Source organism: Leptonychotes weddellii, chromosome 5 (genome assembly GCF_054177405.1).
Source record: "Leptonychotes weddellii isolate Sample4059 chromosome 5, ASM5417740v2, whole genome shotgun sequence".
NCBI lineage: Eukaryota > Metazoa > Chordata > Mammalia > Carnivora > Phocidae > Leptonychotes > Leptonychotes weddellii.
Window position 1 is genome coordinate 50,082,271 of NC_138373.1, and position 26,126 is coordinate 50,108,396.

Below are 26,126 nucleotides of genomic sequence, written 5' to 3' on the forward strand. Positions count from 1 at the left end.
CTCTCTCAAATAAATAAATCTTTAAAAAAAAAAGAAGACTTGGAAAGCAGTATTAGATGGCTTATTTTTAAATTCTATTTTGTTTGAAAGAAAGATAAACCTTCATTTGTTTTTGTTCCTTATAGAAAAGTCTGTATTTGGGCGCCTGGGTGGCTCAGTTGGTTAAGCAACTGCCTTCGGCTCAGGTCATGATCCTGGAGTCCCGGGATCGAATCCCGCATCAGGCTCCCTGCTCGGTGGGGAGCCTGCTTCTCCCTCTGACCCTCCCCCCTCTCATGTGCTCTCTCTCTCTCATTCTCTCTGTCTCAAATAAATAAATAAAATCTTTAAAAGAAAAAAAAGAGAAGTCTGTATTTTAGAATCCTTATCAAGAGAGATGGTCAGTGTTCCATGGACATGTTTATTTATAAGCTACACATATCAATATATGTAACAATGTCAATTTTTTTAAAAAGCATGATAGCATCAAATGCTCTTTTTTTCCTGAACTCGTATCAGTAAATTTGCACTTACGGGGTTTCCCAGGATTCTTCCCAGACTGTAATGAAATCATTCTATAGCTACTAAGTCATCTGGTAGTTCACCACTGTCTTCCCAAAAAAATCCAAACTTCTTAGCATGATGTGGACCCTGCATACCTGTCTAGCCTCCTCTTTTGACACTGTCCCTCGATTCCAATTCACTCTTCCAATTCACAGTCACTACACTCATACACATACGCTTTTTTCCCCAGGTAATACCCAACTACTTATCATGCCCCAGATGGGCCATAATTTCTCAATCCTAGTACCTCTGTATATAGTTAAAAAGCCTATCCAACCCTGTCCAACCTCTGACACCATCTCTCTTGTCCTAGATCATTCTCGTTGGTCCCTCAGGATTCCCTCAGCTTAGGCGTGACTCCTCCAGGCAGCTTTCACTGAGCCTGCTGGAGTGAAATGGGGGCCGGTCCCTCGGTCATGGTGCTGGGTAGTTCACACTATGGTCACATTTGTCCCAGGACACTGCCTCTCTCACTAGAATACACGATCTGATAGAGCCCAGGCAGTGGCTTGTACATCAGAGTACTCACAGCACCCAGACATTGCCAGAACTGGCACCCACTTGGCCTCCAATAAACATCTCCTGACCGAATAGTATGAAAATGAGTGAATTTGATCCCTAAAACCAACTCCTTATAATTGTTCATTTCCTTCTTCAATGTTCTATTCCTCAGAACAGGATTAGCTTAAAAAGTCTTTAATAATCCTGTACTTCTGTGTTCATCAAAGCCTAAAAGACCAATTTTAGGTAGATTGTTTGACATTTAGGTCAAATGTTTACCTTGGCAACACAATGAAGTTTCCAGAATGGCCTACAGAATTCTATTTATCTTACAAATATGTTAAATAATAGCACCAATAGTGCTACTGTCAGGCAATTATAAATACTTATTAGAGTACCTATCATGTACTGGGCATTCTGCTGGGTACTGAGAATACAAGATGAGATGAGTGGACATCTGTGTTGTGCTTTACCAGCATCTAGTATGCTTCTCTAGCAATAGTCCCAGAGTTTCTTTTGGGGATCTTACCACACTCACTTTCTGTCAAATGGTTCAGACGGCCTCAACCCCCTACCCCTGGTTTCACTTAAAGCATGTGTCAAGCCTGAGCCAAGACTTGCAGAGTGGTTTCGGAGAGGGCAAACAACTCAAAGTAAGCCAATGAGGCACAATAAGAGGGAACACCTGACTTTTTCCTGGGCAACTAGAAAGAGATGCTTGATTTTCTGAGTTTAACCATGGAGGGATCTAAGTTAGCGGCTACTACAGCCTTCTTGATGCAGTAAGGGGAGAGGCATCCCATGGGGGATGCCTGGGTAGCTCAGTCAGTTAAGCGTCTGCCTTCAGCTCAGGTCATGACCCCAGGGTCCTGGGATCGAGTCCCACATTGGGCTTCTTGCTCCACAGGGAGCCTGCTTCTCCCTCTGCCTCTGCCTGCCACTCCCCCTGCTTGTGCTCTATCTCTCTCTCTGACAAATATCTCTCTCTCTGACAAAATCTTTAAAAAAATAAAATAAAATAAAATTCATCCATGGGGCGCCTGGGTGACTCAGTTGGTTAAGCCTCTGCCTTCGGTTCAGGTCATGATCGTGGAGTCTCAGGATCAAGCCTCATGTCAGGCCCTCTGCTCAGTGGGGAATCGGTTTCTCCCTTTCCCTCTGCCCCTCTCCCCTGCTCGTGCTTGCTCTCTCTCAAATAAATAAATAAAATCTTCTTTAAAAAATGCACCCAATCCAGAAAGAACAAAACTGAGACAGATACAGAGAGAAAGAAAACTGGTTCCTAGTAACACAATTTGAGCCGCTTTAAGCTGTACCCCAAACCAAGCCTATATTTGATCTTAGTCATTACATGAGTATTTACAACTTTTATGTAAACCAGTTTGGATTGTTTTCTGTAACTTGGAAATAACAGTTCTAATAGGCATTTAAGAGAACACACACTTAAATATCACTTGTCACTAAGAGGAAATGCATTTCAAATTCCAACTTGGCAAGCAAAACAACATGAACATCAAAAGCCTTGTGAATAAGAAATTAATTCACTACATAGCTACAAAACAGAAACACTTCTCTTGATCAAACATTCCCCAAGTGTCCTAAATTGAGGCAATATTTGCAGGGGTCCCAACTTGGGAGGCAAGGACTTCATTACAGGTCTACCCTAATTACTTTATCCTATACATGTATTCTAAATACAACAAACATGCAGACAGCCTTCTGTAAGCTGTATTCCCAATGTCTTTTAAGGAGCATATAGTATTTTCAGTTGAACGGTCTTATTAATTTTTTAAAAATTCAAGTTCTAAAAGTAAAAATGGTCAAAATAGAAATTTCAATGACAGGCAATTCAAAATAAAGAATTTCATATGATCAATTAACATAAAATGATGCTGCACCTCACCAATAATGACAGAAATCCACATTAATCAGTTTTACTTATCAGACTAGGAAAGCTTTTATAAGATGAACATTGTCTAGTACGAGCAAGGGTTTGAAAAAATGTGCCCTTCTTCATGTTGGCTGTAGTGTACACAGATTCAACTCCTCTATCATTCATCCTAGCTATTCCGCTTGTGACAATTTATGCTAAGGAGATATTTGGACAATATAAGTGTAAGACTGTCATATTAAAAATGATACCCATATATACTGATGTGGAGTGATACAGATTTTTTAAGCACCCACACAAAAAGTCACTAACTATCTTGTTTGGTAATAATCCAAGTTTTGTGTAGTGTATGTGTATGTACCCATATTAAGGAAAAAAAAAAAACAGCAAATTGACGGGCTATCTCTTGGTGGTAGAGGGAATTTAGAAGTAATTTTTTTTCTTTCTTTAAACTTTTTTGATTACTTGGTCTTTTTCTTAACAATAAGAATGGAATGCTTTTTTTTTTTTTTAAGATTTTATTTATTTATTTATTTTTGGCAGAGAGAGACACAGTGAGAGAGGGAACACAAGCAGGGGCAGAGGGAGAGGGAGAAGCAGGCTTCCCGCCAAGCAGGGAGCCTGATTTGGGGCTCGATCCCAGGACCCTGGGATCATGACCTGAGCCGAAGGCAGACGCTTAATGACTGAGCCACCCAGGCGCCCCAAGAATGGAATGCTTTTAAAATCAGTGAAAAGCAAACACACATAAAATTATTTTTATCTTGGAACAAAAGAATTCAATATTTCTCTTGGTTGTGACCCTGAGAAATCACAAAGGGAAAGTATCAAGGACAGATAAGAAAGGTTTAGATACATTCTCAAAACATGCTCATTAAACTGTAAAACCACACACACACACACATACACACACCAGTAAACAGTTATAACTCAATGCGTATTTTATCCCAACAACTCAATAACAGTCAAGAGACTAAAAAACAAGAATTAAATTGCTATAGTTCTTTAGAGATCAACAAATATGGCCTATGGCCAAAAATGTAATGAGTTGAAAGCTACCTATTCACATACTTAGAATTCAAAGGATATAAATCTGTCTTCTCCATTTTTCCCATGACATTTAAGACCTTCCTCTTAATCTCTTAAAGGCACTACCAGTGATTAAAAACATTTATTTAAATGGTTTAAGAAATAAGCAATATAAACACATGTGATCCAGCCTATTACAGGTTTAAGCAGCAAAGACTTTGTTTTACGTAAATTTGCTTTGAATGAACGAACATCTATGAATGGTTCATCACTATAAATATATCAAAACATTCTTTGTTGATATTTTCTTATAATTTAAAAGATGATCATTTTTTTTAAAGGCGATCATTTCTGATATACTCATGGAAGTCAATGAAGAAATGATATAAGCATTAGTACTATGTATCTAATCACTATGAATGAAAAAAGACTTGTAAAAATAGAATTATGTTATCAAACATAAAGATCCCAAAAATTAAACTAAAAACTCCTCTCTAAATTTGTCCTGCCATTCTGAGTCCCTCTTTGCTTTATATATAGTAAACCTTCCTTAAAGCTTATTATTTTCATCATTATTGACTTCATAAAGTTTTAAACCCTATCCTGAATTTCTGCTACAGGCACCTCTAAAAGAATTAAGTTTAGGGGCACCTGGGTGGCTCAGTCAGTTAAATGTCTGCCTGCCTGTGGCTCAGGTCATAATCCCGGGGTTGGGCCCCACATCAGGCTCCCTGCTCAGCTGGGAGTCTGCTTCTCCTTCCCCCTCTGCCCCTCCCCCTGCTCATGCTCTCTCTCTCTCTCTCTCTCACTCTCTCTTTCAAATAAATAAAATATTTTAAAAAAATAAAAAAGAATTAAGTTTACAATTTTGAACTGAACCAGAAAGTAAAATCTGTCCTAAGACCTTAGAGGAAAAAGCACAATTATTTCATTCCTCATTTTCTTTTTCTGAGTCTCCTCCCGATTATATATTTCTCTGCAAACCTTCTTCCATTAAGCCACATGGTATTCAACACATACTAGCTATCAGTTTTTTTTAATCAAGCCTATCATAGACACACCCTACAGAGATTCTTTATTCAGTATGTGTGTGTGTGTGTGTGTTCACAGGTCCTCAGAAAGATTTAGGATATGGATATCTAGCTATCTAGCTCTTTCTCTGCCTGTGTTTGAAGTTTCGCTCCACGATTTCCAGCTGTGTAACTTAGGCAAGTCACCTGACTTCATTAAGCCTCAGTGTCTTTATCTGTAAAAGTGAGAGAATAAAGATAATAAAGTACCTATGTCATAAGGTTTTCTGAGGATTAAATTAGCTAATACCTATAAAGTTTACATTTGTGCTGGCCATATACTAATTACTCAATAAATTTTTGCTATGATTATTATCACAAGTCCAAAGACTTTTTAAACTAAGAATAGCAAATGCTAGAAAGGACCGGTGGGACAGGAACCCTCACTGCAGGTGTATCAATGGAGGATTCAGTGTTTGAGAGAGCAGTTTGGCAGTATGCATCTAAAGCCTTCAAAACTGCTTGGACTTAGCAATTTTATACTTCGGCACGTATCCTAAGGTGTGGTAGGCAGAACAGTAACAACGTTACCTTACCTGGCAACAGATATGACCAAAGATCTTAAAAAGAGGGGATTATCCTAGGTTATGCAGGTAAGGCCCAGTGTGATCACAAGAAGGATGGAGGAGGGTTAGAGTCAGAGAAGGAGAAGGGATGAAAGAAGCAGAGTCAGAGAGAAAGACTGGAAGATGCTGCACTTCCAGCTTTGAAGACGGAGGAAGAAGTCACAAGCCAAGAAACGCAGGTGACCTCTAGAAGCTGGAAAAGGCAAAGAAACGCACTGTCCCCTTCAGCTTCCAAAAGGAAATACCTCGGGCAAAACCTTGATTTTAAGACTTCTGATCTCCAGCGTTATAAGATAATAAATTTGTGTTACTTTAAGCCATTAAGTTTGTGGTAATGTGTTATAGCAGCAATAGGAAACCAATATATAAGGCAATAACAGAGATGTGAAGAAAAGATTTATATGAAGGATAAATGCTATTTTATTTATAATAGTGAGAAACCATAAGCAACATAAATATCCTAAAATAGTTGATTGCTTTGAACAAGTGGAACTTCCATAAAATGGAATATCACACAATGATTAAAAACCAAGTTTACAAATATATTTAATAACAAGGCAAACTTCAAAATATTCTCAGTGAAAAAAGAAAGCTATAATTTATTTTAATGTTAATGAACACCTGTCAAATAAAGATTGAAAGATATAATACAAATTCTCAACAGTGTTTATCCCTGCATGAACAGCATGTATAATTTTTATTTTGAAATTTTCTTCTTCATTTGTGTAGCATCAGTATTTCCCAGTAAACTATAATCTCAAGGAAAAGAATATAGCTGTCTTGTTACTGCTGTATCCCCATTGTGCAGCAAAGTAACTGACACAGAAACCATGCAAAAATTATGTGCTGAATGAATAACCGAGTATGTTTTCAGTATTTCCTAATGTTTTCCGCCCTTGGGACTTCTGGGATTCCAGCAGAGTTATGGTTCCCAAGTCCAAATGGTCCCCTTTCTTAATGCAGTGAGAGATAAATCTTGACAAATTCACTATAAATGTCTTGATGATTAATGTGCGCAATCATGCTGTTGGATTGGATGGACGGGGGACAGCTTAAAATTGCAACATTACTCTATTAATCAGGTGAGATGACAAAGCATTTCCTAATTTTTAAACAAATATATAGTTAAAAATAAAAAGAATAAGTGTAAAAATATTTTTAAATATTCAGCTTCACTAGTAATAAAATTAAAATAACAATTTCACATGGTTAACTATATAGTTTTAAATATTATATTGGTATATTTATGGTCACACAAACATTACTGGATATAAATTGGTATATCCTTTTAAAAAGTAACTTGAGGGGTGCCTGGGTGGTGCAGTCAGTTAAGAATCCAACTCTTGATTTTGGCTCAGGTCATGATCTCAGGGTCGTGAAATCAAGCCCCCCATCAGGCTCTACACTCGGTGTGGAATCTGCTTGAGATTCTCTCTCCCTCTGCCTCTGCCCCTCCACCTTGTGTTCTCTCTCACTCTCTCAAGTATATAAATCTTTAAAGAAATAAAAATAAAAAGTAACTTCACAATATCATCAGTCTTTAAAATGTTCATGCTCTAGAACTTACTCACTCATTCAATAAATAACTGAGCATCTACGATGCAACAAGTACCATTCTAGGTGCCAAGGGTATAACAGTGAACAAAATAGAATGAAACAAACAAACAAAAATATCCCTACCCTCATGGAGCTTACATTTTAGAAGGGGAGGCAGTCATTTTAAAACATAAACAAGCGGCGTCTGGGTGGCTCATTCGGTTAAGTGGCAGACTCTTGATTTCAGCTCAGGTCATGATCTCAGGGTCGTGAGATCAAGCCCCACATCAGGCTCCATGGGGAGTCGGCTTGAGGAATCTCTCCTTCTCCTTCTGCCCCTGCCCCCGCTCACTTTCTCTCTCTAAAATAACTAAATCTTAAAAAAAACATAAACAAGTAAAATATTTAGTATGGTAGGCAGTAATAAGTGCTGAGGGGAAGAATAAATCAGGAAGGAGGATAGGAAGGCAGAGTAGAAACAGTAATTTTTGATAGTGGTCAGGGAAGCCCTGAGAAGGTGACATTTGAATAAAGACAAGGGACTAGTCTTGTGTCTATATGGGGGACAGCATTCCAGACAGAGGAAACAGCAAATGCAATGGCACTGAAGCAGGAATGTTCTTGATGTGTTTAAGGATAGCAAGGAGCTCGCTATCCCTACTCCTTCTGCAGTAGCTAACACTGATAACAGGACAATGTGCATCCTTGCTGGCCTTTTCCTATGTCCAAACTCATATATGTTATACACAACACACACACATTCTGTATATATACAATGTATATGTAAATATACATTGTATATTTGACAAATATAAGACAACTAGAATGAAAATTAATACCCATTCTCTGCAGGAGAATATCCAAAATTAGATGTATGGTCATTTTCATTATATACATGATGAAAAGGTATAGCTGAAATATTTAAATGTATATTATATACTTTCTTAACTTAGTTATACAAATATATTTTAAATAGCACTACCTTACTATGTCCATCTAGAAATACCGCTTTTTCCACTCAAATTTCATGGTATAACTTTATCCGACTTTCTCACATGCATCTTTGAAATCAGAGTTTTTATCATCAATAGTCACCTTTTAAGTCATTTAACACAGTTTTCAAGATCCCATCAACTTCCCTTCAGTCAAAGTTACTTTAGCACTTTTTGAGTTTGCGAATGATGGTATCACTGGAAACATTATACCAACCACAAATGCCCATTAACTATTTGTGATCTCCACAAAGTAACTCCCTTCAGTATTACTCTGTAATTTCCAGAAGGTTTGTTTACAATGATATCTAACCCCTGTAACTGCAAGGTCATCCCTCTAAAAATTATTTCTAAATTTTTAAATTCATCTGTTACGATTTTTCATCAATTCCATCAAGTGACCTTAATAAGCACCCAACACGTATTACCTTCTTTCAGGCTAACATAACTTATCTAAGCAACATTTTACTACTTTGCTGTTCAAAATATAGTAAATTGAGGACTATGAAGATCCTTCATGAAAATTAAAATATAGGCTATAGTCTCTTTTCGAAGTATAACTTGTTTGGGAAAAACGAATATATTGTATTGAAGAATGTATGACAAATATGTCTATAAGGCATATGTATATATATTTGGGCTTTGTTTTTGATTTTCTTTTAAATAATGGAATCAAAAGCCCTTTGATTTTTACAATCACAGGAGAAATGTAAAAGACAATCTCTTCACAGAAGCAGAACTCTAGATTTTATGTATGTTTCCCTTGCCAAATCCTAAAAGTGCCAACCCACAAAACAATCTAGAAAAATGATAGATTCACATCTTTCCCCCCAAGCCATGGTCACCAACATTCTGACATTTCAAAATTAACTGAGAGAAACCTCACTGGATGGAGAGCAAGGTACAGATAAATGGTCAGTATTCCGACAAATCAATAAAGACTGCCATTAAGTCTAAACAGTCAAAGAATATAATTTAAACAATTGACCCAGCAACAATAACCACAAGAGTAAACTGAAGCCACAGAAATAAAATGCCTTCTGAAGAAGCAGAGAAATTACTCTGGTACTTTATTATCATGTAAATCTCAGGGTTTTCAGGAAAAATGTAAGCAAGGCAAAACTACTTACTTAGTATCTCTAATTTGATCTATGAAAGTTCAAAGCCTAACTAGATTGTCCAACTATAAATCCTTCATATTATGGGTTCTTCGTGGACCAAAAGTCTCCTATAATTAAGGAATGTGCCAAAGCCTATTATACTAAAAGACTCAGGTACTTGTTTCTTAAATTAAGTCTCACTCATTAAGTACTAAGGGATTATTAAGTTCACTATTGTGTTTGAACAAAAACTAATGGATGCTAAAGAGCTACTATGACTAACTTTCTGATGGAGCTGTTTTACTTTAGTCCAAGGGTTTTTGCTCAGTTTGTGGTGATTTAAAGTCCTACAATGAAAAGATTTAGTGGATAACAGTAAAAGCAACTATTGGTCCAGGTAAAGTAATGGTATTTATAGTATTTTTTTAAATCTCCACTACATTCTACCTATTTTCCAAAACTGAGATGCATTTTTTTTGCTTTTAGGCAGGGTGAGAGCTGATTGGCACTATTTTTGAAAAGCACTTTTTAGGGAATATTCCTGATAATCTTCCATGGGCAAAGCAAGAGGCTAAAAGAATTCCTAAAAAGGCTCTAGACACCAACAAATACCAAATTCTACATGCAACCTTCATCTCCCTATTTTATGATAATAATCCTTCTGTAATTACTTACAGATTCGCTATCATGTATCAACCTCTTTTCAATTTTCCACACAAAGGTAATATTTCTTGAGAGGAATAAAAGAGTAAAAAATGAAACACCTGAACTTCATTATTTTCACCATAGCCCATTTTAACATATGATTAAAATTCTACAGAGTTAAAACCAACTTATTCCCAATACACTTGATTATTTTGAGAAAATTTCACATTTTATCATGTAGTACAAAACAAAATCTGTTATCTATTAAAATGTCACATATAATCACACATACAAAAACCTTTCATGATTCTACTTATTTAGCCACTCTCCAACACACATACACACACGGACATGGACACATACACGCACATACATACATGTTTATCTCTTACATGATACCTATTAACATCCTTCAAAACACTACCAATGGACCACACTTCGGGAAACGCTGACTTAGCTCATCCCCCAAAGAAAAATGATCTTTGTGATTCAGACTTAATAACTAAGTTAAACTTATCACAGTACAATGGTATCTACTTCAAGCTATACATATTTCATAGCAAAAATGACTCTAGTTCATTTATTCACTTGTACATTCATCCAACAAGTATGTATAAGCAATGTTCTAGACAAAGTCTATCTTATTATGGAACTTATATCCTAGTGGGGTGGGGCAGGGGGGAGAGAAACGATAAATAAGTACATATTATGTCTAACGAGGAAAAGTATTGTGAGAAAAAACCAAAACAGAGTAAGCCAGATAGTGTAGGAGAAGAGATTGGTTCTATTTTTGTATAGGTTGTTTAGAGAATGTCTCAGTAGCAAAAACCTGAAGGAAATGAAGGAGCAGGCAGGTATCTGGAAGAACTTTCTAGAACAGAAGGAAAAGACACTGCAAAGGCCCAGAGATGGGAGCAAGTTTATTTTGTAGGAGGAACAACAAGGAGACTGGTATTATAGACTGAATGTGCCCCCCAAAATTCTTATGTTGAAATTCTACCTCCCAATGCACTGGGAGACGGGGCCTTTGGGAGGTAACTGGGATTAGAATCAGATGAAGTCATGAAGATGGAGTCCTGATGAATAGGATGAGTGCCCTTCTAAGAGTCATGAGAGAGCTTACCTCCTCTCTCTGCTCTCAGCTATGCGAAGACAAAGGCGAAGTCAGCACTCTGAAACCTGGAACAGGGCCCTCACCAGAATTCAACCACACTGCCATCGTGATCTCGAACTTCCCAGCCTCCAGAACTGTGAGAAATAAATGTCTGTGGTTTATAAGCCCCCCAGTCTATGGTACTCTGTTACAGCAGCACAAACTTACTAAGACAGCCAGCAAGCCTGGAATGAAGAAAGTAAGAAGACAGAAAGAAATGTGCTGGGAGAGGGAAAGGGGCTGGCTCTGGCCCAATGAGGACTGGGGCTGGAAGACTTAAGCTTTCACTGAGTGATATGAGAAACCTCTCAGAAGTTTTAATCAGAGGAAGGACTTACCTAATACATTTCTAAAGCATCACGCTGACACCAGAGGAGTCAAAATAAACTAGAGGAGACAGAGCAGAAGCAAGGAGACCAGTAAAAAGGCTGCTGCAATAATCCTTTGCCCAGGTCTTCTAAGAAAGAACCCAAGGCAAAGCTTAGCTGCAGATACTCTTTCTGGGAGGCAAAACCCCAAAGCAGCAAGAATAAGGGGCAGTGAGGCAAAGAGGAGGGAAAGCAAACAAAAGGCAGTATATTACTAACCTGGTCACAGCTTCACAAGAAAACCCAGCTAACTGCTGTCATGGATGGACCACACTCCTCACAGTGGCAGGAGGGGGGATGTATCGAAGGTGACAGAAGCCCTGCGGTAATGACACTATTTGATCTAAGGCAACACTCCCCACATCCCCATATGCACTTGAGCAGGGAACACTGGTAGGGGGAGGAAGAGAGAGGATATGTCTGCTTACTCCTTCCTCATCATGTTTCTTCCTGATCAGAAGTCATCCCATAAGACATGTGTAGGAAAACACTCCTGTGGTTCTCTTTTACTCACACACTACTACATACTCACAACACTTCTGACACCAGATGGATGTCCACAGTTCACTTTAATTCTGATGCTAACTAGAGTTGGCCAAAACCCCTTAAGAGCTCAGACCCATAACACTGCCCCAAGTCTGACACCAGTTGCAAGTTAATACCTACATGTTCCAGGTTACCTACAACTTCTGTCCGACTGGGCTACAAATCAAAGGTTCCCACAACCCCCTCCTTGGGTTCCATCATTTGCTAGATCAGCTCACAGAACTCATAGCAACACTTATGTTTGACAGTTTATTATATAGTAAAGGATACATACAAACAGCCAGATGAAGAGATACATAGGGCAATGTCTGGAAGAGTCCTGAGCACAGAAGCTGAGCTGGGGTGCACCATCCTTATGGCATGTGGATGTGTTTACCAACCCAGTTGTTCTGTGAACCCTAGACTTTTAGGATTTTTATGGAGGTTTTATCACATAAGCATGATCAATCATCAACTTAATCTCCAGCCCCCCTCCTTCCCAGAGGATAGGGGGTGGGGCTGAAAGTTCCAAGCTTCTAATTACCCTCAGTCTGTCTAGTGACCAGCCCCATCCAGAAGCAATTCAGGAGCAGATCAAGAGTTGCCTCATTAGAACAAAAGACACTCCTGCCACCTAGAAAATTCCAAGGAATTTAGGAGCTCTGTGTCAGGAAGCAGGGTCAAAGACCACATCTGAGAACAAAAGAGGCCTCCACTGCTCTTATCACTTAGGAAATTATAAGGGTTTTAGGAGCTCTGTGCCAGGAACTGGGGGCAAAGATCAATATATGTGTATTTTCTATTATTGCACAGGCATGACTCTTCCTCCTCTCCACCTAGGGTTGTGTCAGCCAACCCCTCCAGACAGCCTCTGCGGCCACGTTTCAGTCCGGACACTGGCGGTGGCCAGAGCATGTTACGAGGCATGGACTGGCGGTGTTATGGAATAAGGCAACAATAGCAGAGTTGGGGGCGCCTGGGTGGCTCAGATGGTTAAGCGTCTGCCTTCGGCTCGGGTCATGATCCCAGGGTCCTGGGATCGAGTCCCACATCGGGCTCCCGGCTCGGCGGGGAGCCTGCTTCTCCCTCTGACCCTCTCCCCTCTCATGCTGTTTCTCTCTCGCTCGCTCTCTAAAAAATAAATAAAATCTTTAAAAAAAAAAAAAATAGCAGAGTTGGGGGACTACAGAGAACAAGCAGCTCAGGGCCCGGGAGGCAGGCAGAGACAAGTGAATCTGGGGTGGCACATAAATTAAGTCTGACAAAACAGGAGCGAGATTATGGATGAGGTGGTAAAGGGGAGGAGAGAGAGGAATGGTAGAATTATAAAGACAGTTTGAAGGGCGATCCCATGGAATTTTCTGGAGTAAGAGAAGAAACATCGATGACTCGAGACTTGGGGGTGGGCCCCTGGAAGAATGGAGACACCTGTTGCTGGGAGGAGGCAGGCTGCAAGAACATTAAGTTTTGAAGGGGTAAGGAGAACCAGGAGTTCAGTTTTGAACACCTCTAGAGAAAAACAGAGATAAGGAGAACATGAACAAATCTGGCCTTATAGACAAACTACCGAGAAGCTTACTTTGGAGCTGGTCAGCGCTGTCAGCATCATTAGAGGTGATGCACACTGGTCCATGTGCGGAGCCCTGGCACTCGCTCTCACTCGCCCACTCACTGGTCCCGGCACTTCTCCCACAGCTCCCTCAGCGCTCTCCTGTTGCCCAGCAGGCATTTCCCAACACATGCTCTAAGGAACATTATTTTACAGGATGCTAATAAGTGTAATCCCCTTCCCCACTCAAAAAAAGCGTACTCATTGCTCAAATACATATGGGAAGTGCGGATTTAAACCACACAGCACCCTTTTTGCAGGGCTTCTCACCACTTTTGGTATATTAATGTGTCCTGAGACTCTCATGGGACAATATCATATGAAGAGTTTCCGAAACTTATTTGACCATCAAGGCCAACTTATTAATACCCCTGAGAAGACTATTACATAGGATACCAGCCAGGAAATGGCAACTAAATCAAGAAGGCATTTTAGTCTTTAGTTCACTTGGTTTGTAATATCACATCACTCCTTGAAATCCTCTCCTCCCTTTATCTTCATGGCACAGTGTTCTTTTGGTTCTCCTTGCTCTCTAATTTTTCCTGCTCAATTTCCCTCTGTAAATACTATTTCTCTACCCAGCCCCACAATGTCGCTGTTCCTCAGTATTCCCTACTGTTGGTCCTCTTTTCTACACTCAGCACATATATAGAAACAAAAGTTTATCTCTAATCCCATCAATCCCCCAGACCAAAATACACAAGCAGCTGCCTATTTGGCATTCTACAGGTCATATAGACAACTCAAACTCTGTGACTCTAAAATGGAACCTATTATTTCTCCCCTACCTTGATTTAGGACTATCTCATTGGATAAATGACCCACGTCAGAAATCTAGGTAACTAACACCCAAATGACTACCAGGTTTTGCTGATTTTTAGATCCTGTATATAACCTGAGTCACCTCCTCCATTCATTGGCTCTGCCTAAATTCATTATCGCTGAACAATAATCTTCTGTCCACCATGTCTCTATACCCTACTCCCCACCACTACCACCTTTTGGTCACACGGTACAATTTCTAGAACCTAACTGATAGGTTCTTTAACTTTCATTTGCTAACTAGACCTAGGAGAGATAAAAATCCAAGCACGTTATCAGATTGTATGGCATTTCATGATTTGGTACCTCATAAACATCTACTTCTTTGTAGCACTTATATTGCAATAATATTTTAATACTTGTAGCTCTCCATGCTTGTACAGACCATGCTATTTCATGTCTGTGTGTGTACAGGAAGTTCCTTTCTGTCTGGTATAATCTTTCCCTTCTTAACTATCTGAAAAACTCTATCATCTTCCAAAATCCTGCATGGAAAAAAATATCGTAACAAAATTGAACAGCAAATCACCAATTATAAAAAAGAATATACCAATGACAACATGAACAAATCACAAAATAAATACAAATAAATATATGAAAATGTTCAACTTCTTAAGTAACATCAGCAGTATTACTTATATACTATATACTAGGAACTACAACAGCTCTATGTATAGAGCTCCTACCAAGCCTGTTAGGTTAGTAGTATTATCCCGATTTTATCAATAAGGACATCCCATACAATTAAGTGAGGAAAGCTAGTTACAAAACAACATGGAGAAAAAGAAAAGGAGCTAAGATTTACCAAGTACCTACACTATATTTCATACATCAACTGTTTCAGTTAACATTCACAACACCCTATGAGAAGTTTATTACAGTATCCGTCTCAGAGATGGGGTATCCGGGCTCAGAAAGTCAAATAGCTTTCTAGTACTCACACAGCTAATATTTGCCAGTTCTGCCTTACTCCTAAATAATGGTATTAATTTTATCACTCAGAGAAATAGACGGAGTACTTCCAAAATCATTGAATAGGAGGCCAGGGAAATGAACACAAAGCAGATCCAGGTTAGGAAATTTATTCCCTCGTGGATAAGTGAGCTTTCTAGAGAATCATGAGGGCAAAACAGAATTTTCTGTTCTCTTCATTGCCCTTCTCTTTTACCTCTTCATACATATTCATTCCCTATCATCTTCTGTGGTTATAAATAATTCTTTCCTTCACTGATCTATTCCTGCATAATTCAAATCTAGTCTGAAAGCTCTTTGACAACTTCGAATATTTAATTATCAGTTTCTTCTAAAGCCATTTTTAAACAACATGTAATAACTTTCTATAACTTTAAGATTTTTGATAATAGCTGCCCATATTTACTGAGCACTTACCACATTCCAAGCACTACTGACATGCTTTATTTTTATTTATTTATAATTTTCACACTTCCCCTTCGAGGTAAGTACTATTACAGAAAAGGAAACTGAGGCACAGGAAGTTTAGTTTTTGCCCAAGGTCACAAAGCTAGGAAGTACCAAGGCCTTCTGATAATAAAACTGTGCTCTTAACTGGGAGATGAAATGACCTCTCCCTGAAACTGTCCTATAAACACTGTCTGCTGTTACTATCTCATAGTGCTACAAACAATGATTTAAGACCAACCTACTATGAAAACAAACCATCGTATTTCAAATTATTCGGCAGTACCAAATGATTGTCAGAGGCAGTTTAAGTATCAAATATGAAAAGAATGAGATAGCATTTGCAAAATCGAAAAATGGTGACATCTGAAAGATTCCTAAAAGCATTTGGCATGTGAGTGTATGTGTTCCCCCTACTGATGTTTTTTCCAAGTGAGTGGTTTCTATTCATTTAAACTCCTCACACAGCCTTTTTACTTCTTCCGTGGAAGGCAGAGTGACTTCTCTAATCGGCTAATTTGTGAAAAATAAACTGGGCATGCCTGCTCAGCTCCACCAGTCCTCCTCTTGGGAATAAGCTACCCACAGGCAACATGCGTTCTGCTTGCGTCTCCAGCTGTGCCTAAAAGGTAGCTGCCTAATTGTCTGGTTGAATGTTAGCTGACCCATCGGGTCCTCTCAGTAAGCTACGTCCTCCAACTCAGCCTTTACTAGTAATAAAAATCATACAAATTTGTATTTCCTATTTGCCTTACTCTTCTGTTTTCTTTCTCTCTTTGTTCAGAATTATGAAGAGGGGTACTATCTATTGAGCCCCCAAAAGCCCCAGTACATAGGTCATAATACAAATTAAACTGGTCACCTAGACATTAGGACAGGGTAAGTAATCTGATCTATGGAAAATAGTAATACTCTGCAGTGAGGTAAGCATTTCCATCACAGAAAAGATAGGTAATTCTATCATCCAATGGAAAGTGAGCATTCTCCTTTGCTGAATATACAAAATTCATCCTACTTATTTCATCTTTGTATTTCAAGCTTGGAAAAAATAATCTAATAACTCCTGTGGCTAACAGAGAACAAAGAATACATATTTTCAAACAGGACAAATTTTTACCTCACTTCACTTTAAATCTGGCAACAAGTCATATAAGAATAACTATGGGAAAAGAGGCATAAAGAGGACATTTTTACAATACCAAAGAAAATTTAAGAAAAAAAAAATTAAGCAGTTCAAATTCTAGCTCCTTACAACTGATGTTCCAAAAACATCCCCAGGTGACATTCAGATCTATATTTAATCATAATATACTTGCCTGATTCAGCTATAAGCACACCTAATTACAAAGTGGTTCAGTAGGGTCTCAAGTTGGCATATAAGTCATTGAGAAATAAAGATAAAAGAAATTCAGAAAATAATGAGTGACAAATTGCTTGACATTTTAACAGAAAATATTAAGGCTGAGTAATTCCTACTAAATATGATTGTTATGTGACTAAAACTCAAAATCAACACCTTAAAAGACCTTTAGAAATTATTTGGTAGGGCAGGTCTTTTTACTTTCAAGGAAGTCTCAATAGTTGACCATATATATGATAATAATCAGCTAGAGCTTTCTTTATTCACTACCTTACATCACATTTTAGTCTTTCTGTGATATTATACTTTATGAGAAAAACAAAATCTTATTTGCTACCCATTAAATTTGCAGGTGCCTTGCAGGCCCCACCAATATATAACTCATGAAACTACTTCTACTACTTTCTGAAAGGAGATATTTTCACCTGGAAGATTCTCATTAGCCAAGACTTTATAGACTGTGCAGGCATAAATAGTATCAAAGAAGTAGTAAGTGCTTCCTATACAAGGGAACCTGTATTAAATAATGTGAAAGGTATTTGTTATACTTGTGGCCATTTAGAATCTTTGCCCGTGTTTTCTATATTTGAAAATTTTGCCATATTTTGAGTCCCTTCTTTCCAAAAGAGGAGCCAGAACTCACTTTCCCAGCTTCCTTTGCTGGCAGTGGGATCCAAAGTCCACCAATTAACTGCATCCATATACTACTTTCATTCAGAAGTAGCAACATGAGGTAGCAAATGAAAAACCCATCATTTTCGCGACAGAGATGGGAGAAGCATCCACCCTTCAGAGGAAAACAGGGATGGCACTTCTCACACCTGGCCCTCAGCATCACTGGTGAAAGCTGTGAAGTCAGTATGAAGCTTTGTGGGGGCAGGGCCCAGAGTGTGGTTTGAGCAGTGTTCCTGTTCACCTAACCTGTTTGTTGGGTGTCCTATAGATTCTGTGAGCTTCCAAAAGTCCTTTTCTATATATATATATATATATATTTTTTTTTTTTTTCCTGCTTAGGTTCGCTAGAGAATAGATTATTGGTTTGCAACTAAGAGTTTTGTATTATACAAAAATTGGGGCTGAGCAAACTATGCTTTTATCAACATAATGGTAGAATGATTACCAATCAGCAGTCATCTACAGACTGCCTGTCACAAGTGCGGTACTGTGCTAGAAGCTGTACAGGAACAAAAAGGAAGGGAAGGGAAGGCAGCAGAGGCCAGATCTCCCAGGCAGAGTAAGAAGATGGGACTGGGACTCGAACCTCAAAGAGAAGTCACTTAAGCAGGGAAGTGAGTGACATGATCCAGTTTACTGTGCAAAAGATCATTCTCTTCCTATGTGGAGAAAGGGTGGAGCAGGAAAGCAAAGTAGAAACAGGGGAGCAATTGGGAAACTATTTTAATAAAGTTCAGATTCAGGATGTAGCAGTGGCAACAGAAATATATGTGCAGAAATTCAGGTTGCATTGGCTGATAGGAGAGAAGATACTTAACTGTTTCATTAACCAAAAAAATGCAAGTTAAAATTACACAATTACCCCAATCAAATCAGCAAAGGTTAAAAATGGCTAATACAAATCCTGATGAATACGCAGTTGAGGGAGGTACTCATAAACCTCTGAAAAGCAATCTGCTATATTATCTATCAAGTCTTAAAAAATTATCCTAATTTTTTACTTAATAACTAGCACATAGTCTCAGATTGTTAAATGAATTAACTCAACTTTTAGAAAACACCAGTTAAAGATAAAATTAGGATTTATGTTCAAGGCTGTAATTGTAGCACATTTATACTTGCAAAAAATTGGGGTATAATCTAATGTTCTTATCTATCCCCTTAAGGAGTGGTTGAATTATAGCTTATGATAAAGTACTAAGCAAACTTTAAAATCACGTTCATTAAGGGGTTTCAAGATACGGGAAAATATGCTGACATTATAAAATCTTACAAAATTAACAAAGAACAAAGAGTACTAGAATTTTTTTTTTTAAGTTTAATTTATTTACTTAAGTAATCTCTACACCCAACATGGGGCTGGAACCCATGACCCTGAAATCAAGAGTCCCTTGCTCTTCCGACTGAGCCAGCCAGGCAGGCGCCCCTAGAATTTTCTTTTGTTTTCTTGCTGGTTAAGTTTTGATAAGAGAACTGAATGTAGAGAGCCAGCAAATAATTGGTAATAAAACTATAATAATCACTACCCTAGTCTACAATCAAAACTGAATACATATGCTCAGAAAACTTATGTTCAATTCATTATATATTATTTGTATCTTACACTATTCGTTTTTTGTTGCCCTTGGTACTAAAAAAAGGAAGCAGGCAAGTTTCAGTGTTGTGGTTGTCATAGTAATTTAAGAATAAACACGCATGTTCAAAGTCTATTTGTCACTCTGTATCTCCAGCACCTAGACAGTACCTGGAACAGAATAGGAGTTCAAGAAATATTTTTGAGAGAACCATTACCGAAAATAAACCTATCAGTTCCAGCTTATCACCTCAAAATGAAAGAGGTACATAAAATAGTAATAGTCATAATTTATAATGTTTTGAGTGGCTACAATGTACGAGGCACTATTAAACATTTTACCCGCCTTATCTTTGATCCTCATAATAATCCTCCTCTGAAAAATTTACTTTTCCCATTTTAAAACCAGGAAACAGGTTCAAAGATGTTAAGGAACTAGCCCAAGGTCACAACTAAGTTTCATCTCAGCTCTTCTGGCGCCTAAATGTATCTAGACAAGACACGCTGTTTCTTTTCAATGACCAGAAAGGAACAGGTTTTTCCTCAATGTTTTCTCACCACAGTTCATTTAGGCTTCCCTAACTTCTTCTACCTTGCCCTGCAACTATCCCTGTGAAGATCCAATCCTCACCGGCCAAGCCCCCCAGGAACCTCCCCTCCTCGCCGCGACTTCCTCGAGGGTAAAGAAACAGGTGTCCACGCCTCTAGGTGGCAGCCACAGTTGGAACTGGGGACCGGCCCCCGCCAGGAGCTCGCCCATCCCCCTTCGCCGGTACCATCTTAGTTTGACTTTCCAGCCTCGCCTCGCGGATCAGGACTCAAACTGAGTCCACACAGACTCCGCGTCCGCCCTTCGGACAAGCCTCGGGGCTGGAGGAAGGGAGTCTCCGCCCGGAGCCGCCGGGCGGGGACTGCGCGCTAGGGCGGTTTCCACGACAACCGAGCGCCACCCCCCCCCCCAACACACACATCCTGCGCTCCTCTTTCCGCCCCCGGCGCCTCGCCGCTTCGCCCCTCCCCCGAGCCCAAGCTGGGACCAGCCCCTCGGAGCGAATGGAGAGAGAGATGGGGTGTGCTCTCTCACCTCTCAGCGCCTGGTGCATGCCTCCAATGCCGCTGTACAGCTCCAGGACGCGCAGGGCCTCCATGCCCACGCCGCCGCCGCCGCCGCCGCCGCCTCCTCGGAGCTAGGCCTGCCGGTTCCCTTCTCATCCTTCCTCCGCCCGCCCTGCTCCCTCGCCTCTGGTTCCGCCGCTTTTCGGTTCCCCCTCGCCGGCCGCTCAGGCTCCGAGAGCTGCTAGCAGCGCGAGGCCCCCGGGGACTAGCAGGGGTCAGCGGGGGGGCAATGGGCACAAAACAATACGGCCTCCCAAGTGAATAGCAGCCCGATTTACGCTCCATCTACCTTCTAGAGTGCATTCAGGGACCTTGGAGTCCGAAGCTAAGGAGACGAAATCTACCTTTGCCCCAAAGTGAATTCACATGGGTTAGACGCCAGAAAAAGTCGTTTCCCAGGCATACTGCTTTTCCGTCACTTGGAGCCTTAAGTGTCCAAACCTTACTAGCGTTAGTAACGTATCACGTGCCAGGTGTTGTGTCTTTGCTGGGGTTACCGAGATAAGTCAGCCTTCTCCTGCGAGCAGGTCCCGGAGTTACAAGTACAGAAACCGGCGCCCCTGCAGCCGAGCCCCTGTGCCGGCCAGTTCGGGGTCGCGGGCTGTCATTACTAGTGGGCTTCACTGTATTTTAGCTTGGAAAATAGCCCCAACACAGGATCTACTGTTACTATAATGTAGAAGTACTTAGGCCCCTCCAAGTGCTAGGGCCTTGCTTCTCCAAGATGCTCCAGTGACCAAGTTTGTTAGAGGCTGGATCACAAAGTAAAAAATGACCATAGGCACGAGAGGAAATGATCTCATTGTGCGGCGTCCTATTGTTCCCATTACCACCACACGTTAACTTGTGTTAGGAAAAATTGGAGAGTACCACTTGTAATAAGTTAATAACTGGTTTGTTAGAAACTTTCCACCTGTGCTAATGTAATACTATAAACAAAAGTAGGACTACCCTATCTGGATTATGGAAGGGATCCATTTTTCATCAGTTTCCTATGAAATTTTTTCCTTGTAAATGTGTATTGGTCCCTAAATTTTTTTTTTTTTTAAAGATTTTATTTATTTATTTGACAGAGAGAGACAGTGAGAGAGGAGCACAGGCAGGGGGAGTGGAGGGGGGAGAGGCAGGCTTCCCGCCGAGCGGGGAGCCCGATGCGGGGCTCGATCCCAGAACGCTGGGATCATGACCTGAGCCGAAGGCAGGCACTTAACGACTGAGCCACCCAGGCGCCCCTAAATATTTTGTTTTTATTGGTCACTTACTTCAGATAAGAAGGGTGGCAGAAAGATAACAGAGAACAGAATCTTAGCCCTGGCATTGCCAGTGACTTTGCACTGAGCCTGGTTTCCCCTTCTGTCAAATAAAAGGGAAGGAAGCAGGAGAAATGATTGCTGAGGGCCCGACAGCTCTAAGATTCTATAGCTGAATTCCCTTCTGCAAAAGTGAGTCCTGATTTGGCCAGATGTTAGTTACCTGCTCAACTTGAAATTGTCGAGGGGCGCCTGGGTGGCTCATTGTTAAGCATCTGCCTTCAGCTCAGGTCATGATCCCAGTGTCCTGGGATGGAGCCCTACATCAGGCCCCCTGCTCAGCAGGGAGTCTGCTTCTCCCTCTCCCACGCCCCCTGCTTGTGTTCCCTCTCTCACTGTGTCTCTCTCTTGTCAAATAAATAAAATCTTTAAAAAAAAAAAAAAGAAATTGTCTAAAATTTGCTTTAAGCAAATGTACTCTTAAACCAACTCCATTTCTAGAAATCACATACACACTAACATCACATATATAATGCATGAAACAAACTTTTCTAGTATTTATTACATATTAGTACAATAAATACATCAGTACATATAAAGGGGGCTATATAGTCACAGTGATTTATATGCAGTCAACAACCAATAAATATATATATATATATGTATAACATACCTAGACTCTGTTTAGCATTAACTATAAATCAAAATAAATATGATCAAGGATCTTACCCTGTATGGGAGAGACAGGCCAAAAATATGTGGAAGAGTTCATGGAAAATACCAATCTCCTGAGAGGAAGGGAAATAGATCCCCATCCCCACATAGGCTGATTACAAACTGTTCACGCTGATACTTAAGGGTCTTCACAATATAGCGCCAGACTTACTTTTCTTTGTGAATTCTGTTTCCTCCCATTCTTCAGCTCTGCTGCAAACTGAAATGGTCGGCATTCCCCTCCTTCATGCCTCAGTTTCCCTGCTTATGTTCCTTGTTCATGTTCTTTACGTTGCCCAGAAATCCTAGCCTTCTTCTAGACCCACCTAGTGCAACCTTCCTTCTAGAAATCCCAACTTGTCTGATTCCCCGATCCACGCCCTGCCAGTGTTCTGAAATACAGATTCCACCTGTTCCTATCACGAAACCCTTTCAGTTCTTCCCAGCCCAGTTTTTGCCTTATACACATCATCTCTTTGCCTAGTATTTCCTCTGTAAGGCTTATCCCATGTGATAATCATTTCTAGAATGAAAATCCATAATCATAATGTATGACCATCTCCATGGGAGCATCTATAGATGTCAGGCCCCCTCAAATGAGGGGCCCCCTCTACATTCGCTTGCAAACCCTGGCGCAAGTTGCCAGAGCTGGGAATGCCAGTAGTTGATACTACTCATCCTCGGTAGGATGAGCACATACAGAGAACGTGAAGATATGTATTGATTACTCTTTCCCAAAGTGAATCCCAAATGTTCTTACAGAAGAAAAAAACAGCTTTCTAATCTTATAGTTTCCCATAAAGTTATCCTCGATGGCACTTCCAACAGAGTTATATTCTAATCACAGACACTCAACACTCTTTTCGAAAATACAAATATTTTTAGGATATTCAGTGTATTTTCCCTCCAAACACAGAAAATGCACTTGCGAAGAAACCCAAAATGCTAGTTAACACCTGGCACATACAACGCATATCAGAAATAATTACGGAGCACAATGTAACACTAAAGGTATATTAGAATAATAAAAGCATATCTCAATGATTTAAGAGCTCATTGTATAACTTGAAATCTAATGATATTGTATTCTTCCTCTCCTGTCTGTCATGTCACTGATCATTAATGTCTAACAGAACTAAACAAAGTCTGCCAAATGTTTAAAATACTTTTGGCAATCACCTTTTAGTTTCCATGATCCAGGCCATTCTTTATTCCCCAGTGAAACGTGATGTGGATTCTTATACAGGCTTGCTGAAGGGAGAGAATACCCTGTTTATGCAAATTGGAGTGATGAATAAATTACATCCTGGTTTCACACAGAAAAAGAAGGGTCTTTATGAATTGCACGGAAAATAAAAAAGTAGTCATATGGGAATAAATTGGCAGTAAATGTCCTCAAGAGAGGAAATTATATTCAGAAGAAATTTGAATCAGAAAGGCCCTGAGAGTTCATCTATCACTCGTGAGCTCCCACTTATCCAAGAAGGCCTTTTACCACCGTCCTGATGCACCGGCATGAGGCCTCAGCTATGAGCTGCTCCGGCGGCACAGCGTGCTTCACAGGGCCAGGTGTTTGTGGTGCAGAGCGTGAATTAGTAGAAAATCCTTCTCTGTAGTCCCCCAAACTCCAGTTCCTTTTAGATTTGCCCTCTGCACTGATTTGGAAGAACTGTCCCTCTTGAATAAGGAATTTCATTGTGGTTAAAACTGTGAGCCTAAGAGCCAGAGAGTGTAAACAGGAATGGTATATTTGCAGCCTCCCAGCCGTGTGACTTTGGGAAAGTCACTTACCCTCTCTGAGCCTACGCACACATCTAAAATGTGTCAAGATAGGACATGTGGTTGCTACAAGGATTAACTGAGAATTTAAAGCACTTAGCCCCATGCCTGGCACAACATAAAAGCATGTTTAATAAACAGTATTCATCTAATGACATTCTCTAAGTGATGCATTCTCAGTCCCTTCAACTGTGTCCAATGGCATGATTCTGACCCCTGGCATTGCTCATGCTCCAGGTTGGTGATGCTGGTGTTAGGAGCCATAATGAACACTGGGCCCTAAATGAGGTCAGGTGAGCATGCTACAGAGTGGGGCTTATAGCCATTGACCTCTAAGGGCCCTAGGGGAGTTTGTGGGAGGTGTCCAGGAGTAGCCTGGGCTGGGAGCAGAAAGGCTGGATGTCTGCAAGCCAGAGGCATGACTGAGGGGCTGCTGAGCCTAGAAGCACTGGCAGTAAGAAAAAAGACAGCAGCATGCATAGACAGCGCCTCACTCAGAACTCCCACAGAGACCAGGGTAGCTTGAAAGGTGAGTCTACGGGTCTGGCAATCTTACGGGAAACTTGTGAGGGACCTCACCCAGGATGCACCGGATGCCTGAGTTGCTGTGACTAGGGGTGGAGTAAGGGGAAACCTATTAAACCCATCCCATCACTCATTGACTCCTTTATGTGCCAAGCACTGAAGAAATGCTTAATTTAAAATGGTTTTATATGTAAAAATCTGTAACCTAAGCCATTCAAGTGCCAATAACAAAGAAGAACTCAATGCCTTCATCCCCTGAACTTTAAGATGATTTTACCAATTCTATTGATTCTCCAGAGCTACACTGTCCAATAGGGTCACCACCAGCCACATCTGCCGATCTAAATTAGCTTACTTACCACTAAAAACTCGGTTCATTAGTCATGCTAGGCACGTTTCAAGTGGCTGGTGGCTACGGTACTGCTCAGCAAAGAGAGGACATTTCCACCATCAGAGAATGTTCTATTGGACAGAGCTGCTTGAAAGTCAGCCTCTTGAAGTCATGACCTTAATGGGTAGCCCATCAATAAATGAACAGTGTTGAAGTGTGCAGTAGGTGCTTAATTATTGTACTTGGAACACTGATTTTAAATAAGCGCCCCGAAGATTTAGAGTAAAAGGAACTCCCACAAAAGCAAACCTTGTAGCCCAACACTTCTGTTCTTCCTCTGGTGTCCGGTCACCTTGTTCACAGACTGTCACAAAAGAAAAGACTCAGGAAAACAGCAGGTGTGTTCTATTAATGGCATAACAAGCTTCCAAGAGAAAAAGAACAGATGGAAAATGATGAACTTCACGATGTCTTGAAGGAATGGTACTTCTCTTTTGTGAAGTATATTCTAGTGACTTCTGATTGTAAATATTATCTTACACTTACCTCAGAAGAATAAAGGTTTTTCTGCAGAAAAGCATAGAAACCATGCAGTTTGCTTTATAGCTTGCCCTCTCAAAGTACTCAGTCACAGATTTTGACTTTGATTTTTCTCTTTCAGATTTTTTTCTGAAATTTCTAATTTAAAAATGCTTGGCAGTAAATGTTAAAGATTAGATTTTAGTTAAATTAAAGATAGTGGGATTGTCTATCTTTAAAACGGCTCTCCTACACCCATGGAAATTTAGAGCTCAAAGAAATCTTAAGGACTATTTCCCAGTGTTTTTCCAACTATTTTTAGATATAGAACCTTTTCTTCAAACAAAATCTCATCGAGAATCAGGGCAGAGGGTGAGGTAGAGTGTGTGCGTGTGTGCACACAGATGTTCTGTTGCTGAAGCATGGATAGTAGGGGGCCCAGAAGAACACCAGATCATCTATCCTGCCCTCACCCACCCCTGTAGCTGCCTCTAAGTGACCCCAGGTGACACTGA

At 40.1% G+C, this 26,126-nt stretch overlaps 1 protein-coding gene across 8 annotated transcripts in view; it reads right to left on the bottom strand.

The window, feature by feature from the left end:
* TRDMT1 (tRNA aspartic acid methyltransferase 1) overlaps nucleotides 1–20,590 on the bottom strand; it is a 59,163-nt gene extending 38,573 nt beyond the window's left edge. For 3 of the 8 annotated variants that reach the window (XR_014145481.1, XM_081820669.1, XM_081820664.1), the window contains exon 1: nucleotides 20,462–20,590. Coding sequence is in view for 2 of the 8 variants with exons in the window: in XM_081820669.1 (XP_081676795.1) it covers nucleotides 20,462–20,525 (64 nt within the window). In the remaining 6 variants the exon portion in view is untranslated. Of the gene's footprint in view, nucleotides 1–7,295; nucleotides 7,915–20,008; nucleotides 20,304–20,461 lie in introns of those variants that run through there. The other 5 variants (XM_081820665.1, XM_081820668.1, XM_081820666.1 and 2 more) reach the window with 5 other exon arrangements.
* Between the last annotated feature and the right edge of the window lie 5,536 nt (nucleotides 20,591–26,126).